The sequence below is a fragment of the Acipenser ruthenus genome, chromosome 15 (assembly GCF_902713425.1).
Source record: "Acipenser ruthenus chromosome 15, fAciRut3.2 maternal haplotype, whole genome shotgun sequence".
NCBI classification, from domain to species: Eukaryota; Metazoa; Chordata; class Actinopteri; order Acipenseriformes; family Acipenseridae; genus Acipenser; species Acipenser ruthenus.
The window spans coordinates 9,929,675-9,948,711 of NC_081203.1; the positions used below are offsets into that span (position 1 = coordinate 9,929,675).

The following is a 19,037-nucleotide window of genomic DNA, read 5'->3' on the forward strand; positions in this document are numbered from 1 at the left end:
CTTAGTGGCCAGCGAGAAAGCTATTACAAGAAAATGGCTTGTTCAGGAACTCTCTGTAATGGAAAAATTAACCTTCTCTCTGAGATTGCAATCAGAAAAACTGAGACATGAGATACTGGGCCACTGGGATTGATTTCGCATCTGCTTTGAGGTCTAATTTTATACCATAAAAACCCATACAAAATATTTATTTACGATGTATTTATTAAGATTTTTTTTTCTCTCTCTCAATTTTTGCTGGCACAATGTAAATAGTTACATTGCTTTATAATTTTAAAAAAAGGAAGGAAGAGGTTTATGCATGTGTAGACATTTTATGTAATGTTACGTATATATGTATACCTTTTTCTTGTGTTAAATAAAAAGTTAAAAAAAATAATATCTGATATCTGGTTAAATAAATCTGTTTGCAAGCTGTGCTTTCCGATAGTGTCGCACTTCCTTGGTCATTTCACCTGGAAAGTGAAATTGTCTCCACCCCTTCAACGGCTGCTTCCGTTGTTAACGAAAAAGCAGCCTCCCCTATGACTGACATGCTTTTGGTCAGTAACATGCTTTTACAGATAAGACACCGCTGTGATGAAATGAAAAAATGGCACACAAATGGCACACCCTAGTACTAATATATATGATTCAGAAATGTGTGTAATTATCAATTATTTCCACACAAGCAACTATAAAGGGATTTCATTTTTGTTCACCATGCAGAGTGTGAAATAGGTCTACTCTATACAATTACTAGCAGATTCCTTTGAAAGGTTATCATATTTACCCCACAGCAATGAACAGAATGAAGGTCATGGCCAGGGCACAGAGGGACACCCCACAGCCAATGAACGTGAGGATCCTCAGAGTAGATTCTTCCGCTGGGCTTCGCTGCAAACACACAATGCATGCGTGTGTTACTACATTGTTCCTAACACTTGGATCTAATCAGTATTCAAGCCATTATTTTTAGGATTTTCATTCAAAAATTGGGAACCTTATGGGCTGATCATGTCTGTCCATCTAGCTGTCAGCCACACACTACATGCTGAACAGGAGATCTGCCTTGATTGTGCCTCTCCACACTCTCCTCTCCTTTTAAAGGCTTTTCAGATTTCACTACAATCCCATCCGATTGTAAGCATTCAGGTAGTGATTATTATGTGATTGTGAGGACCCTCTGTGTGTGTGCGTGCATTGGTTTGTAGTGCTTTTAACTAACGAAAGCCAAGGTACATGACCTAGCTATAGTGAGAGCTTCCTCTCACAAGTCAATGGGAACACCTCCATCTTGACCTGTTGTGTTGTGGACTAACCTTTCTGTGTAGTTTAGCTGGGAGTACCAAATTAATTTCACTAGTGACTTAAACCCAGGCCTCCGGAGATGAATGGTATGCAGTGCTAGTGAATCAGGCCCTTCTAAAGGATGTTTTTTTATACCATGCTTTGTTTATGCTGGTTTAGTAGAAGAAACTTATTTTATGTACAGTAAATGAAATCTAGTGTTTGTTTTCTGTAATATATGAAAGTCCCTGTTGCAAGTCAGTTTCAGACAAGTACAGCTAAGGTTTTCTGCATCCCCCTATAAAATGAACTAATTTTGCTTCATAAAGTAGAATGAAACCTGCTGAATAGTAACATATTGAATTACTCACTGCTTTGTAATTTTCCATATACTTCACGAAAAACTGACAAAAAATGAAAAATGTGACATTTTGAAATCTAACAAGAAACACTGTACTACTATTATGGCTTCCTGTAGACTTTTGCGATATCATTTTGTACTTTCTTTGATTACACGACTTTACAAAACTATTGTTGTTTCACAAGGAATAGTCATGACAGCAATAGCTCTATGGGCTGGAGAACAAGATTTCTATCTTCATTTACTTGAAGAAATGACTGAAGAGGTATTCATTGAGGAGTTGTCATGTACAGCCTTGCAGACTTCACTTCGTCCTGGTGGCCCTATACCCTATTCATGTAGCAGTTACTAATGTCGTGTTACTAGGCCATCCTCACTTGTGTAACAAAAGGTGTTATTGTATACTGAAACATGTCCATATCTGCAATTTATACAATGTGTGGTTACACACCTTATATGGAAAAAACTGTAACATACACTTCCCAGCAGCCACTTTATTAGGACCTATACCTATATAGGGTTGGGCCACAGTTTTCTCTGTCACGTTCCTCAAACAGTTCACGCGCAATAATGAGCACATTATCATCTTGAAGTAGCCATCCTTATAAGAGTACAAGTGAAGCATTGCTGGGTGGACATTGATCAGCAATGATACTTAAGTAAACTATGGCATTTGTTCAGCTTTTCAGAGTGACCAAAGGAGAGTATGTCCCACACCAGGGCAATGCAAAATCCAATAGGGTCGGCAGGTCCTAGTAAAGTGATAACATATTGCAATTGGTAACATCTCCAGCAGTATGATGATGCACGACAGTTATGTGTACAATAGATGCTCACGTGCACTTCGTAAACTTGTAACAGCAGGGCAAAGTTGGTGGTGTGATTGCAGAAACAGGATGTTGATTTATAACCCAGGGCAGTTACGAAACACCCTGTCGTGGACCAGCTCCCTCCCTTCTCCATCCTGGACAGAACACAGACACAATCAAGTCACTACATGCACAGCAGGGGTACAACGACTACTTATTGTCCAGAAACGAGTAGTCAACAAAAACATATTAATAACACACATATTTGACTGCTCTCGTACAGTTTAGTAACACTTTGCTGTTTGTGCAATCTATTTTAAATGTTCTAAAATGTAATTTAAATGCAATGGATTACAAACACAACTGCACTTCGGTCCATCTGAAACTGCACACAATTATCTTATTTTAATTCAACAGCTAAATGCAATTAAAATATTGACATTGCTAGTTCACTACCAGTATACACTTTAAACACACAAAAGCATCACTGTGTTGCTGCTGCTGTTTTGAAATTGAAGAGTGTGATTAGTCAAATACCCGTTTCTGTCACTGTCACTTTTCTAGTTAGATTAGTCAACTATTCTGTGCCACCCTACTACACAGAAATAATTTTAGCAAGACAAGAATGTGAAATACAGTTCCTAAAAGATTAAAGCTATAACACGACTTAGGAAAGAACCAAATTTCATGAAATAAATATAGACCTTAAAATCAGCAGAGGAATATCTATCTAATTCTGGCCTTGGATGTTAGGTGTGCTATATACATAGTGCTATATCGTTTTTATGATTTGCCGTCAATGTAAATTCATGTTTTTATCTGTGAAATTGTATTTGTGTAACAAAATTGCAATTATTATTTGGAAAACAAATGGACAATTCTCATTATATATCTGGGTTGCTTCCTTAACTATAATATATCTTGAAGACTGGGATGAAAATTATTTATAAGCTTAATTAGGCTTGTTACCTAATCACTGTGGCTAATTAGGCTCACAGTACACATCACAACGTTATAGTAGAACACCTAGGAACACAACATTCCAGGCCAAATTTAGCTGACTTCTAAATGCACAACAGATATGAAATGTACATGTGGTATAGTAAGTAAGTGCCCAATAGATTGTAGTTTTTCTGCTCTAAAGCACTGTACCTACCTGAGGTTGAAATCCCAGAATACACAAATAGGCTCGAATTCTATTCCAGGAGTATACTTAGAAAATAAAAAAAATATTGATAAACAGTAATTTGAGAAAATATCCATGCAATAAACAGAAACCAGTCAATATACAGTATGTATTTTACTGAAGTTACACCATCCACAATATTTACAGTCTAACCCCTTAATATCACTCCTTTAACGTCCCCCTCCTCTTATTATCTCCACATTGTAATGTCCTGACCACAATATAATGAGAGTCAATGGTTGGGGTGTAATGATACACGAATGCATTAATAATACGATACTCATCGCGACATGCGGGTTGCGATAGGATAGGTATCATTAAACACATTATTGTCCTGACTGGCTACTTGCATGGCTACTTGCATGGCTACTGGTATGATGCATAATAAGATTAAATGGTCTCATAACGATGGGCTATTTTGTTAAATCTGATTTAACTGAGATAGGAGGGTATGTATTCATACAAACACACGTTCGTGAACCACTCGGTGAGCCGCAATGAGCTCTGCTGTGCCTTTAGGGTTATATCACGATACAAGCGATACATACCCATATTACGATACAATATATCATGTAATGAAAGTATCCCCCAAGTCAATGGGGACACATTCTGGGTAATATCACTTTGGTCATTATACATTCTTAGCATTACCTCAACTCTGTGCTGAAGCTGGTAGTGTACAGCCATGTTAATTTGTTGATCATCGCTTAGTATAGTGGTGGAGATAACAGAAGACCCCAGCACTGTACCCACATACCTAAACAGATTACAAAGAGGGTTAACATGCATGAGCAGGGAGCTTTTCCACATCTATTTTCGACCGCTAACCCAACACAACAGGGGGTGGACAAACAATGGGAAACATCATAAACACACACTTCTGTGTAAAAGGACTGTCCCTGACATGACTGAGTCATGTGTTTTGGAATTCAATGACTGATTCATCTGGAATTCAATGACTGATTCATTTGGAATTCAATGACTGATTCATTTGGAATTCAATGACTGATTCATTTGGAATTCAATGACTGAGTCATTTGGAATTCAGTGACTGATTCATTTGGAATTCAATGACTGATTCATTTGGAATTCAATGACTGAGTCATTTGGAATTCAGTGACTGATTCATTTGGAATTCAGTGACTGATTCATTTGGAATTCAGTGACTGATTCATTTGGAATTCAGTGACTGATTCATTTGGAATTCAGTGACTGATTCATTTGGAATTCAGTGACTGATTCATTTGGAATTCAGTGACTGATTCATTTGGAATTCAGTGACTGATTCATTTGGAATTCAATGACTGATTCATTTGGAATTCAATGACTGATTCATTTGGAATTCAGTGACTGATTCATTTGGAATTCAATGACTGATTCATTTGTTTTGGAATTCAGTGACTGAGTCATGTGTTTTGGAATTCAATGACTAACTCATGTGTTTTGGATAAACGCACCTCCCTGTGGAATCCCCAGCAACGATCGGAAACTTGGCACCGCCAGGAAGCAAACCTGCACTCCTGTGGCAGAATGACTCAATCTGCACACCACACAATCCCTTTGGATTGATTTAATTGACCACCATTAAGACACTTTTCAGAGTGATGTATTTTATGTGGCAGCCAAATCAACCAATACTCTGAAGAGAGGTGCAGCCTCTGTCATCTTCCATATAGAGTAATACTCAAGATTCAGATCAATTCTGGGGTCCGGTTCAATATTATTTGATGTACTGTACTGTAGCAGTAAACTTACTTGCGGCTTCCATCTGAAACTGCAGAGAACTGAGTGACATTGTTTTCACTTCCGAAGTAGGGATGCAAGGAGCCATACCACGTGTTAACAAAGGTAACTTTTTTAAAACCTGAAGGAAAAAAGAGATGTATATATAAGCTGCTTCCAGGTTTTCTTGTGAATGAACTAAAGACACTGAAGTGCAATTGAACGCAAAGGGTTAGTGGGGGGGTCTGAATATTCCTACTATTAAAACAGGACTTATCGAGGTTTATTTTACGAATAAGTATCTTTAGTATACTTTGGTGTCTGTCACAGATATAGTTAACACTGATCAATTGCATTTTGTAACATTTTTAGGGTGATTAGGAGACGCAGTAAAATGACTAGACCTCTTGCCAATGTCCCAGTGGTTTCGGCATGAAGCTGATTTGCTTGTGGTATATCCACACGTACAGTGATACAGCTTATCCAGTCAATGTAGACTGCTGAGTTTCAGTCCTGGCCCAGAACAAACCGAGTGGATTACATTAAAGAAATACAAAAAAAGAGTCATATGTACATATGTGACAGGTGCACCCCGCCCCTGTGTGTAGTGTATGTGCGACGGGTCAGAGCCCGCCCCTGTGTGTAGTGTATGTGTGACGGGTCGGAGCCCGCCCCTGTGTGTAGTGTATGTGTGACGGGTCGGAGCCCGCCCCTGTGTGTAGTGTATGTGTGACGGGTCGGAGCCCGCCCGTGTGTAGTGTATGTGTGACGGGTCGGAGCCCGCCCCTGTGTGTAGTGTATGTGTGACGGGTCGGAGCCCGCCCCTGTGTGTAGTGTATGTGTGACGGGTCGGAGCCCGCCCCCGTGTGTAGTGTATGTGTGACGGGTCGGAGCCCGCCCCTGTGTGTAGTGTATGTGTGACGGGTCGGAGCCCGCCCCCGTGTGTAGTGTATGTGTGACGGGTCGGAGCCCGCCCCTGTGTGTAGTGTATGTGTGACGGGTCGGAGCCCGCCCCTGTGTGTAGTGTATGTGTGACGGGTCGGAGCACGCCCCTGTGTGTAGTGTATGTGTGACGGGTCGGAGCCCGCCCCAGTGTGTAGTGTATGTGTGACGGGTCGGAGCCCGCCCCAGTGTGTAGTGTATGTGTGACGGGTCGGAGCCCGCCCCTGTGTGTAGTGTATGTGTGACGGGTCGGAGCCCGCCCCTGTGTGTAGTGTATGTGTGACGGGTCGGAGCCCGCCCCTGTGTGTGGTGTATGTGTGACGGGTGGGAGTGTTCCACGAGGGGGGAGCCCGAGCGTCCAGCGCACACGAGCCTGTGTCTGTCTACTTCCTGGTCTGACGTCACCCACAAGCCATCCGGGTGACAACATATCACAGTTAATTATAGTAACTGACCTAAGATTAGCTAAAAAGCTGTGTGTTTGAGGCCTCATTCATCATTATATCCCTTACTGGGGTTAACATTCCATATGAGATTCAACAGCGCCACCTATGGTCTACAGTTTGTAATTCGGTATTGTGTTCCACATGCCTTGTTCTGTGCCAGTACTAAAATTCAGCACTCTGCGTCGACTAGATAAGACACAGGGGCTTCATGCCAGCCCTGTATGTAAATCATACGTTGACATACGTTGACATGTTACAGCAGTGAGACCCTCCTCACCCGGCGTGCTTCACACAAACTCACCATTTTGTTGAAGGTCTTTGATTTGTTCTGGAGGAACTGAAATGTAATCGCCAGTGCTCTCATTCCCAGATTGCAGCCCGTAGAAGTCAGCCCCAGTGGAATCATGGCTGAGGACCCGCTGTTTCACTTTGAGTTCTGGCAGAAACAAGCAACGCATTACAGTCATGATTCAAACTCGGGGCACGGGGAGCTCCCCCCTATGGGCTACGGTAGAAACTGACGCAATGTGGAGCACATATTGGGGAAACTCTACCTAGTACATTTCAGGGCGCTCTCTTTTTTTATGGTGCTTAGTCCCAAAGTGACTTTATAATAGTGTTTGGACAAACATTTGAATTTTCAAACAAACACTGCTTTGAAATGTTCTGTATTGACCATGTTTGTAGTCTCTCATATAACCTACTGTATGATATGACAAGCATGTACTTTCATTTAAAAACCGGTATCTTAGGTTACAGAAAGCTCTCAGTTTCTATGCCTTACTCAACTTCCTGGGTCATTTCACAGCAGTTTCTTCTGGCTTAAAACATTCCTGTGACATAACCCTTTGATCTTGTGACTGATTCATTCTAAAAAATCTTTTAACTAAAAGTGTGGCTTTGAAGAAAAGGAGAGTGCAGGGCAGATTGTTGATTAACGAATCCACAGTTAGTGCTACGAATCCACAGAACACTAGATTCGTTAACAAAGCCACAGTCAGAACAATTCAGCAGAAAAGTCAATTCCACTTTATTACAAAACAATCATTTTAACAATTAGTTAATTATAGTATCAATTAAGAAGAAATGTTTTAAGTGGCCTAAACAACTCTAAGTGCTGAAGCGGTAACATATCAATCCACAGTCTCTTGAGCCTAAAGGCACTCGAAAGAGTGAATTATTTTTACTGCTTCAACACTTATCGTTGTTTATCCCTTACTTAAAGCATGTTACTGGCTGAAATCAAGTCAGAGAATAAGGGAATCAGCTGACTAGTTAATGACTGGAATGAAGTGTTGAATAGGTGGGTGCAATTTCACCTGCCACTAACTGAAGATGGGTTGTAAACACATATTTATTTAACAAAGTGCTGTACCATATTTCATGTTTTAAAATAAAAAAAAATACATGTTTGCTATAAGTGCACAATGGGTAATATTTATGGCATTATTTTGTAGCTACAATCACCATAACTGGTTTGAAAATAAATGGTATTTATACGCCTTTCCCAGATGGAAATGTTCTGTGATAACAGGCAAACACAGAAAATGTAAACGCAATACTGGGGGCATGCTATTAAAGCGAGCTATTCTTCATATGTGTAGAGCATGGCAGCAGTGTGCTTAACGTACTGATGTTACTGCTGTCTATCACCATCTCACTGCTTCCAGCCATCATCAACAGGTTAAGATTAGCAGCCATCCTGTCAATGCTCTGGACCACTGTCATGGGTCCATTTACAAGCTAGAAAAAAGAAATGACAACAGACACAATTTAAACTGGTATTGAGCTCCTGTAAAGTATCTTCCACTCCAAGAGTGACCTTGAGAGAGTTGCTGATAAAATCAAGCTTGAATTGCCTATTGACATCGCACAGAATACAAGGCAGAGTTAGAATTGGTTTAAGAGTGCTGCCTTCTGTAAAGTGAGATTCAGTAGTCAAAGCATTTCTACATTACAATGTACTGTGTATGCTTGTGTACTATTTTTTTTTAAATATATATATATATATATATATATATATATATATATACGTGTATGTATGTATGCATATATATAATATATACACACACACTGTATATATAATGTGTAAATGCTTGCTGAATGAGTCACACATATGTGTGTGTGTGTATATTATATATATATATATATATATATACACACACACACACACACACCATATTATTTTGTATACACTGTTTCTTAAGTATTGTAATATTATTATGAACGAAAAGAACAAATATTGAGAAGCTAAAAACAGGCAACAGGCATACAAGCTTTTTCTCTTTTTGAAGAACGCTCTGACACTGAATCAAAATGACATTCTCTTTCTACAAAGTAATAAAAGCAGTCTTCAAGCTTTGGTGTACCTCTGGGAATGTATGCTGACACACTTTCACTTGGCCTCATACTGTTTGATGACCCACATGGGGTTCTATGACTTTACTTAGAAGGTCTCATTTGTATTTTACTCAAAAAGCTAAAAATAAAAAAGAGCCCAAATACCTTTAGAAAAACACATTGGTTTCTTCCCTGTATCAATATTGGTTCATTAGCTCTTAATAATATGGAAAGAGAAACAATGTACAAGATAGAAAAATGTAGCATGCATTGGTGTCATTAGATAGTGCTTGTTTTACACTGCCACCTAGAGGTCAAAACGCCCACTGCAAGATAATATAATCTCATTTATTTAAACCAGGCGTCAGGAGGGCCGCAGTGTATTCTGGCTTTCGTTCCACCCGAGCTCTCAATTACTTAATTGGGTTAATTATTTGCATCACTGGACAAATTTAACACTTCTCGCCAGGCCCTTAAAATGTTTTATAGGTAGTGTAGCTTGAATAGAGTGCATTTTGAAATCATCAACTGTAAAAGACCTTTAAAAAAATATAAAAATGTTCCAATTAAACAAATAATTAGATCAATTAAGTTAACTGAGAGCTTAAGTTGGAATGAAAATCAGAAGACCCTGCGGCCCTCAAGGACTGGAGTTTGACACCCCTAATTTAAACAGTGCATGCCCCACCTTAAAACAAGTCTTTACATTTAGAAAATATCACTTTTAGTATTGCTTTTAAAATATCAAAGTAACGTCTCCATTTTGAATTTCTGTTGTGTTCCCTGCTGAAATAATGTAATTGCCTCACTAGTAACGTTTAACAGTCATATTACAGAGGAGGCAAGGGGTGTAGCTGGGTTTCAATCTGGACTCTTACCTCCCTAATTGCTGCCCACTTGCTGACATGGTCCTTTTCAAACATTGCACCCGCCACTGCAATGAAGTTCCTGCTGAGTTCCCCAATGGTTACCGTGCTCTCGCTGGCTTTAACATCCATGTCGGCCACATGTATGAGAAACTGCACTAGCACCAGCAGGTCAGACGGCTCCAGCTCCCCATCGGCTTCTCTGAGGGCTTGGTGTGTGTACTGCAGAATCTGGTGCACTTCAGAGACACTCAGGTTTACCGAGCACTTAGTAGACAAACATTCTTCAATCTGAGGAAGGGAGAACTCTGGAGGTTAGCTGCTGTTCGGAGCTCATTTTACACCCTGAGCACACTCGTGACCTTAACACTATACAGCAAATCCAAGCCCTTTATTCTCAGTTTTTGCCACGTTTTACAAAAGCTATAGGTTAGTATTTTCACCAAAAGTTTGGCCCACTCAAGCATGTGAAAATACAGATTTAAAACAAGAAAATGCGTGACTTCACATTCGGTAAATACGTATGTGAAAAAATATAGTTTCAGTGTAATATGGAGCTGTCTGTTTGACATAATGAACTTAAGTACTGATGCAGGTGAGCTTCATCAGCTTTACACAGTTTGCATTCACACAAACAGAAGCAGGTGAGCTGCTTTTCTGACCATTTCTGTTGATTAGCTCCCGATATCTTTGTGGAAAACTGGGGATTTCATTATTTTCACCCTTTTTTCACCCATTTTTTTTAAATAAACACAGATAAATTCCCAGGAAATTATATATAAAATAAAAACCAAAAATAAAGTCACTTGAGTATATTAGATTAAGAAGCAAAGTCAGAGGTTAGATTTGCTGAATTTGTATATTTCAGGGTTTTCTGTATATGTTTAATTTTTAACAAATATTTATTTTTTAAATTATATTTATTAGTTTTACAACTGAGCAACAATTATACATATTATTAAATACATATTGAACAAGTGGATTACCTACAGCCCAAGAGCCCCACAAATGTCAACTCCCTCCCCCACCAGGAAACCACCTTCGCCTCAAGTCCATTTCCTGTTAATGGCCACCTGTGGCACAGTGGTTTGCAGTGCGCATCTATAGAGGTGATGCAATGCGTAAACAAGTTCCTGGTCCAAGCAATTCTTTATTTGTTTTATTTGTAATCCAGGTCATGTTGGTGACCGCAAATAATAATCCCAAGCAATACACAGCAATGTGCATTGCACAGTTTAAACCACGGGTTACAGTTCCAAAATAATAAACACAGTATAAACACACACACACAACACAAGCACGATCACAAGTCCAGAGTGAGTCCTAACATGCAAGTGGTGAAATACAATTATTGGTGAACAGTAGTGCAGTGTTGTCCAGGTTGGTGCTGGCCTTTAGCGACAGCTCCCGGTACGTGTTAGCCGTCTAACAAGAACAAATGAGTTCAATTAGAAACGACAAAACAAACAAACACTAAACACTCACGGTTCTTTTATTACTCTCCTTCAATAGTTCTCTCTCAACCATAACAAAGGAGCAGTTCGCTCGGCCATGTCCCCTTTTGTACCTTCAGCTACGCCCTCTTGGGTAGTGAGTGCTATCACTTTTCCTCCAATCGCGATTGCCACATCGCTCCCCATCTGGGGCGATGACTTGGTGTACTGTGGCTCCGTCCTCTTTCTAGATGTCCGTCTTCCACCTTTCCCTGGAAAGGATTGTCAGACCATCCAGTCCGGGGCACACTGTTCCCTTTACACAGTGCCCTCACAGGTCAGGAGGGAGATTTATAACCAAGATTCATTCTTTCTCTGTCACACCACCCCACTGTAACTGCCCACAGTTTGTGATGAGGAACTGAACTTTATGTCTAGTGCTGGTCCTATATAGCAACTTGTGGAAAATGTGACAGGAATAAAACCATTTTAATGGTATAAAACATGTTCAGAGTGGTTTTTTGGTAGTTCTATATTGCTAATTGTATTTGCACTCATATAGGGCCCTTATATAGTGTTAGGGCAGTAACATAAAAGAATCTGCTACAAGTTACTTAACAAAATTGTAACTAGTTATAGTAACTTATTACTTTAAAGTAGCAGTTACGAATAGTTACTTCTCAGGCACAGTTTACATCTTACAGTGATATTTATTTTTGGTTTGGTCAGGCTGCAGCTCAAACTATTCTGCCAAACCCACTCCTTCCCTCCTCTGATGATTGACAGCACGTTCATGTGACAGGCAGCACACTCACTCCTTCACTCCTTTGATGATTGACAGCACGTTCATATAACAGGCAGCACACCCACTCCTTCCCTCCTCTGATGATTGACAGCACGTTCATGTGACAGGTAGCAAGCCCACTCCTTCACTCCTCTGATGATTGACAGCACGTTCATGTGACAGGCAGCACACTCACTCCTTTGATGATTGACAGCACGTTCATGTGACAGGTAGCAAGCCCACTCCTTCACTCCTCTGATGATTGACAGCACGTTCATGTGACAGGCAGCACACTCACTCCTTCACTCCTTTGATGATTGACAGCACGTTCATATAACAGGCAGCACACCCACTCCTTCCCTCCTCTGATGATTGACAGCACGTTCATGTGACAGGTAGCAAGCCCACTCCTTCACTCCTCTGATGATTGACAGCACGTTCATGTGACAGGCAGCACACTCACTCCTTCACTCCTTTGATGATTGACAGCACGTTCATGTGACAGGTAGCAAGCCCACTCCTTCACTCCTCTGATGATTGACAGCACGTTCATGTGACAGGCAGCACACTCACTCCTTCACTCCTTTGATGATTGACAGCACGTTCATGTGACAGGCAGCACACTCACTCCTTCACTCCTCTGATGATTGACAGCACGTTCATGTGACAGGTAGGGTTTGACTGTTTAAGTGCTTTCTGATTTCCACGTTATGCATTAATCATAGTACTTCTTTTTTAAATGTGAGTGACTTTTTCACATAACATGTAGTGCATTACCACATTTCGTTACTTGTCTGAAAAAGTAACCATAAGTTGCTGAAAAATGTACTCAGATTACAGTAATGTGTTATGTGTTGCACGTTACTCCCCAACACTGTCTAATTATTGAGTTAATGAACTCCAGTAACTTCATGTTTCATCAAGTAACTCCTTCAGCACTACAGATACAGCAGACTGCAGTCTAAGGGAAATGATTTCACTCAACACAGCAAATCAATTCATTAGCCCAGACCTCAATTGTAACTGCAGATGACTCCTAAAAAGATTTGACCAACTTTGGATACTTTGTATTCTTACACTTGCAAAGTATCAGCAGTGTGGAGTAGTGGTTAGGGCTCTGGACTCTTGACCGGAGGGTTGTGGGTTCAATCCCAGGTGGGGGACAGTGCTGCTGTACCCTTGAGCAAGGTAGCTTACCTAGATTGCTCCAGTAAAAACCCAACTGTATAAATGGGTAATTGTATGTAAAAATAATGTGTAAAAAATAATGGAATTGTATGTAAAAATAATGTGATATCATGTAACAATTGTAAGTCGCTCTGGATAAGGGCGTCTGCTAAGAAATTAATAATAATAACAATAATAATAATATGTTGCCTCTTACTGCATTTGGGGTGATATGAAATAGGCTTCCATTGATTTCCTCAGTAATAACTGAAATGTTGAGTTTGCTTACCGTGGAACTGTTGGTAAGTTTTATCAAATAGTCGATGAACTGAGTGTTATTTTCCTCATGAGCTTCTTGCATTTCCTTTAACTTCAAATATGCACCTGCAACATAATAATTAGCATTGTTATCACGGAGTGTCAATTTCAATCCGAATAAACACCTATATCATTTTCCAAAATACTCAAAATGATTCAAGTGCACTGGAAAGCATTATATATGGAATGAGAAACAAAAATACAGTTTAATTGTGGAAGAAGAAAATATAACCACATATGCTAAAATTATATTTTATAAACCGTATACAGATTTGTTTTTTTTTTCAGGTATAAAACAGTCTTATAACTTTATATACCAGTTTATGTTGACTACGGTATAACGAAAGCATTGAAAACCACGTACATAAGGTAGAGAATTTAAAATAGTAACAAGAAAGTTCAACTTCATGGTAAGTAATGAGGTAAGGTACAGTACCTTAACATACTGTAAGATATGGGTTACATTATTTAAAAAGCATTTCATTAGCAAATTACCTTTTTTGTGTTTGCACACGAATGCTAGAGGTCTTGTGCAGGGGCTGTAGCCATGTGTTTGCTGCTGCGTTACCGGGGCGATATGAAAGGCCCTGCATTCTTTATTGGGTAGAGATTTAAGATCTGGAGTGCAGGGAACACAAACAAGAGAGTGCACTGAACAATGCAACCATTAATAAACAAAACAAAGTGGAATGAAATAGTGGAGAAATGGTAGCTCCACTATGATACTAGCTTACCAAATAATATCTATTCTGTAATAAGCACCATCATTTTATGAATTAGGTCTCAGAAGTTAAAAGCCGCAGGGGTGCTTATAACTTCTCAGTTTTAAAAGTCACCAAAATGTGATGGCAAACAATACAGCCAGTGGTGCAATGAGGGGGGGGGGCTCAGGGGGCTCGGGGGGCTCAGGGGGCTCAGGGGGCTCAGGGGGCTAGGGGGCTAGGGGGCTAGGGGGCTAGGGGGCTGCCCCCCCCCAGCTATAGACGCTACTACAAATTCATGATTGTACAGCCGCATTTACATAAAGATATTCTATGGAAGCAGTGTGGCAAACATTGCTTCCAACAACTAATGAAAACCATGAATGTATGCAGCTTACAAAATGTGGTAAGGTGCTTGCCTATGGCTACACATGTCACTTCTGGAAGGACTATTTGTTTGCGGGACCCTGTTGCAGCTAAGCTGAGCGTGCAACTGCAGGACTGCTGCAAGCTTGCACCAGCGGTGACCTTCCCCCGGGCATGGGAAAAGAGATACACAAGACTTGGGGTGCACCTGACGGGAGGCGGAGGCAGGTTTGGGAAGGGGGGCTGTGATTGACCCCTGTGTATAAAATGCAGTGGTAAAGTGCGGGGATAGTTTGCAGGGCTGGGATATAAATAGTGCTGGAAATCGTGTTAAGGGTGCAAGTTTGGAGATTGGCGGGAGCCTGTGACACCCAGTGAGAGAACAGAGAATCGAATAAAATTGGCGAGACCTGTTTACATTTAACCTTCTATTTTGCTGAATGTGTTTTTACTGTATGCCTCCTTTTTGGTTTATCCCCTCCCTGTGTCCAGTCGTGTCAGCTTGTGCTGGACAGAAAATAACGCAGCCTGCCGGCTACTGATTTATTCTTTCTTCATTATAATCCTTTTGCTAAAATACGTTAAGCCAAAAGACTAAAATGAAGAAAATCACACTTTTTTTTCATCTGCACTACTAGGATCATCAGAGAAACGGCCTTGATCGCCATCAGAAGAAACGTCAGAATCAAGTGAAGGGCTAGGTGTAAATAAACGCAACAAAACGACAGCGTGGGAAAAAAATGATGTTGTTTTATTTTGTGGTCATCAATTAAGTGACAGCGATCTAATAATTATATTGAAAGACTGCTGGATACCAGCGTACCTTACAAGTTTCCCATGCCTGACACCAGACCACAAAAAAGAGAAACACACTTTTCAGCACATATGGCTGCTGCAATACTCATGGCTGGCATAGAGTGCTGCACAGCCGGGTGGATTTTGTAAATTGTGTGTGACATTTGCACCTGGCAGCGTTACACGAAGCAGGAGAGATGTGGAAAGCTTTGGTGCTTGTTGCCTAATCACCTGGCTGACTCTTCTGACAAATCAATAATGGAGCTAGTTCAGGTAAGAGATTACTTCTTTTACACAGTGTTGTTACTAATTTGCAAATGGGCTTTGTTAAAGAATATATTCATTATATTTAGGATCATGAAATTATACCTAATTTCACTTTGTACACTTATACACTTAGCGTTAAAACCTGTACATTAAAACTACACAGATACTTTTATTGACCTACCAACAGTACTATACAAGTGAATTCTGAAAAAAAATCATTGCACCCCACCTTTAAACCTCTAATTTCCAGCTTCATTTACCTGTTCTGGTCACCTCGTTACAAAAAGGATATTGCTGCTCTAGAAAGAGTGCAAAGAAGAGCAACCAGAATTAAAGAAGAGCAACCAGAATTATCCCGGGTTTAAAAGGCATGTCAGGCTAAAAGAATTGAATCTATTCAGTCTTGAACAAAGAAGACTACGCGGTGATCTGATTCAAGCATTACAAATCCTAAAAGGTATAGACAATGTCGACCTAGGGGACTTTTTCGACCTGAAAAAATAAACAAGGACCAGGGGTCAAAAATGGAGATTAGATAAAGGGGCATTCAGAACAGAAAATAGGAGGCACTTTTTTACACAGAGAATTGTGAGGGTCTGGAACCAACTCCCCAGTAATGTTGTTGAAGCTGAGACCCTGGGATCCTTCAAGAAGCTGCTTGATGAGATTCTAGGATCAATAAACTACTAACAACCAAATGAGCAAGATGGGCCGAATGGCCTCCTCTCGTTTGTAAACGTTCTTATGTTCTTATGTTGCTTTTCTTTCCTTTTCACATTTTCAAAGCTGCACATTCTGTTGATGATTGGTGGATGAAAGTTCTATTGAGTTATAAATATTAATTTTGGTGTAAGAAAATCGTGGGCTGTGAATTTGTTGCAGAAACCGCAACCTTTAACACAGACCACGACTCTTTATAGTTGCCGCAACTTTTAATGTGACTACAGTGTTTCCATTATTTATATGTAATTTTGTTGCAAAATAATACGAAAAATAAACCGAAACAGAAAAGGTAACGTCACTCCCACATTGTCTTTTGCTAGTGGGAGATTGGTATGCCTTGTCATCCTCTCTAGCCAATCAGTGATCTTCTTTCCCGTTGCTATGGATAGCAACGGGAAAGAAGACTGTGGGCCGTGATGCAAGCACTATATTACTTACTGTTAAAATTTGTTTTATTACCATTTTGCAAATACTGTAGCATCTACAGCATCTTTTTTACACAGAACTGTGTGATCTACAGAATCACAGGCTTTAGATCTCAACACAGTAACAGTTTAAGTACCTTGTGTGTTTTAATAGTAGGGTCATTCCACGCCAACTCAACCAGAAAAGGGGCATTTTGTTGCCCAACCGTCTCAGATTTTCCCAGAAAAATTCACCTGGGGGTTTTCGGGCCCGCTGAGTTCAGAAATACTAATCATTTGTTTTATTTTTTTATTTCATCTTCGAGCTGTGACCTAGCAAAAGTCAACCTAGAGTGAAAAAGTGACCTTGACCAGAAAAATCACCCTCCAAGCTAGTGCCACTGGAATCACACGATGTCACTCTTTACTCTCGATCTAACCCCAGACAATGCAAAACTGAATCATAACGCCAGCTCGGTTAGAACTATGTGGTGCTTTAGTCTCAAAGTTGCCATAAACAATGCTCGAATGCATGGCAAACACAACTTCAAAAATCTGCAAAAAAATCCAAAATCCGCATATAACAAAATGTTTTGCTTGATGCTTGTAGATCTCATCAACATCTATCCAAAAATATCTTAAACTTGGTAGAAATACCAAATATTCAAATTTCAGAGAGGGTTAATGACTGGTGGGGGGGACTTGAAATCAAAAGTGTTTCACAAAATTTGGAAGAGTGGTTCCTAAGGTTCATACAGCAAAACTAACATTTTAAGACCTGCATCCCCTACAGGGTAAAGGGTTGGGCTGAAGTTCGAATAAAACTCATCACTTACAGCTCGCCAAAAGTGAGTTAGTTTTCTGGTCAGGGTCTCTTTTTCACTGTAGGTTGACCTTTTCAAAGGGAAAAAGGGAATTTTTATTTTTTTTTTAAATAACCCAGGTGAATTTTTCTAGCAAAATCCGATACAGTCGGGCAACGGCTCTGGTTGAGTTCATATGAAATGGCCCAGTATGGAAATACTATGTAGCTGAAAACCTTTGATGTCTTAGTGCAGCTAAATTAGAATCAATATCTGACTGATCACATGTTTTAACAGAACCCGTTGGCATCTGTAGATTTGTCAAGTGCAAAACCAACCCTATGAAAATGCTGTTTAAACAGAATAAATGCAATCGTTAAATGCCACCTGCTAGGGCAAAGCTGACGAGACCTCATTTACACAACATTCCAGAATGTATGTGAGTCGTTCACGTTATTAATAATAATAATAATAATAATAATAATAATAATAATAATAATAAACTTTATTTGTTGAGTGCCTCTCATACCGAGAGGTTCAAGGCGCTTCACACAGACTTACAAAAAGCAGCAATTACAAAAAATATTATAAAAAGAGTAAGAAAATAAGACAATGTAATATAAAAAGATAGGTAAAACAATACAGGTCTTAAGCCCTGATTTAAAAATAGCCGCTGTGGATGCACTTCTAACAAGATTAGGCAGAGAATTCCAACAACTCAGACAAATAATCAGGTGTCAAATCATTCAATGCTTTAAAGGTAAGCAAAAGGATTTAAAAATCAATTCTATATATTATTGGGAGCCAGTGCAAAGAAGCCAGAACTGGAGTTATATGAGCTCTATTTTTTGTATTGGTGAGGACCCTTGCAGCTGCATTTTGCACAAGCTGTAGTCGTGATACGGCTTGGCATCTAAGTCCAGCAAACAGATCATTTCAGTAGTCCAATCTCGAAGAAATAAAGGCATGGACTACTTTCTCTGCATCGGAAAAAGACAGAAAATATCTAATTTGGGCAATATTTCTGAGATGGTAGAAACAAACCTTTATAATATTTTTGATGTGTGACTCAAAACTTAAGGTAGAGTCAAAAATAACACACAAATTTCTAACTACAGATTTCAAATTAGGAGTTAGGTAACCCAAGTTTATTTTTGACAGGTCAAGTTGTTGCTGAGCACCAACGACTGTCTTATCAGAGTTAAGTTGCAGAAAATGTTGGGACATCCAAGTCTTTATGTCAGTAAAACACTCCAGGACTGAAGTTGCAGTGATATCACCTGGTTTCACTGAGATGTATAACTGCGTATCATCTGCATAACAGTGAAAATGTAC

At 39.8% G+C, this 19,037-nt stretch overlaps 1 protein-coding gene across 1 annotated transcript in view; it reads right to left on the reverse strand.

Annotated features, from left to right (window-relative positions):
- Positions 1 to 19,037, reverse strand: part of LOC117422508 (adhesion G-protein coupled receptor D2) — a 120,047-nt gene that overhangs the window by 72,874 nt on the left and 28,136 nt on the right. Inside the window, exons 6-15 of the mRNA XM_058987378.1 lie at positions 14,139 to 14,261; positions 13,615 to 13,709; positions 9,954 to 10,232; positions 8,367 to 8,478; positions 7,037 to 7,171; positions 5,381 to 5,489; positions 4,277 to 4,382; positions 3,596 to 3,651; positions 2,468 to 2,594; positions 773 to 876 (exon numbers count right to left, since the gene is read on the reverse strand). Of these exons, the coding sequence (XP_058843361.1) occupies positions 773 to 876; positions 2,468 to 2,594; positions 3,596 to 3,651; positions 4,277 to 4,382; positions 5,381 to 5,489; positions 7,037 to 7,171; positions 8,367 to 8,478; positions 9,954 to 10,232; positions 13,615 to 13,709; positions 14,139 to 14,261 (1,246 nt within the window). The remainder of the gene's footprint in view (positions 1 to 772; positions 877 to 2,467; positions 2,595 to 3,595; positions 3,652 to 4,276; positions 4,383 to 5,380; positions 5,490 to 7,036; positions 7,172 to 8,366; positions 8,479 to 9,953; positions 10,233 to 13,614; positions 13,710 to 14,138; positions 14,262 to 19,037) is intronic.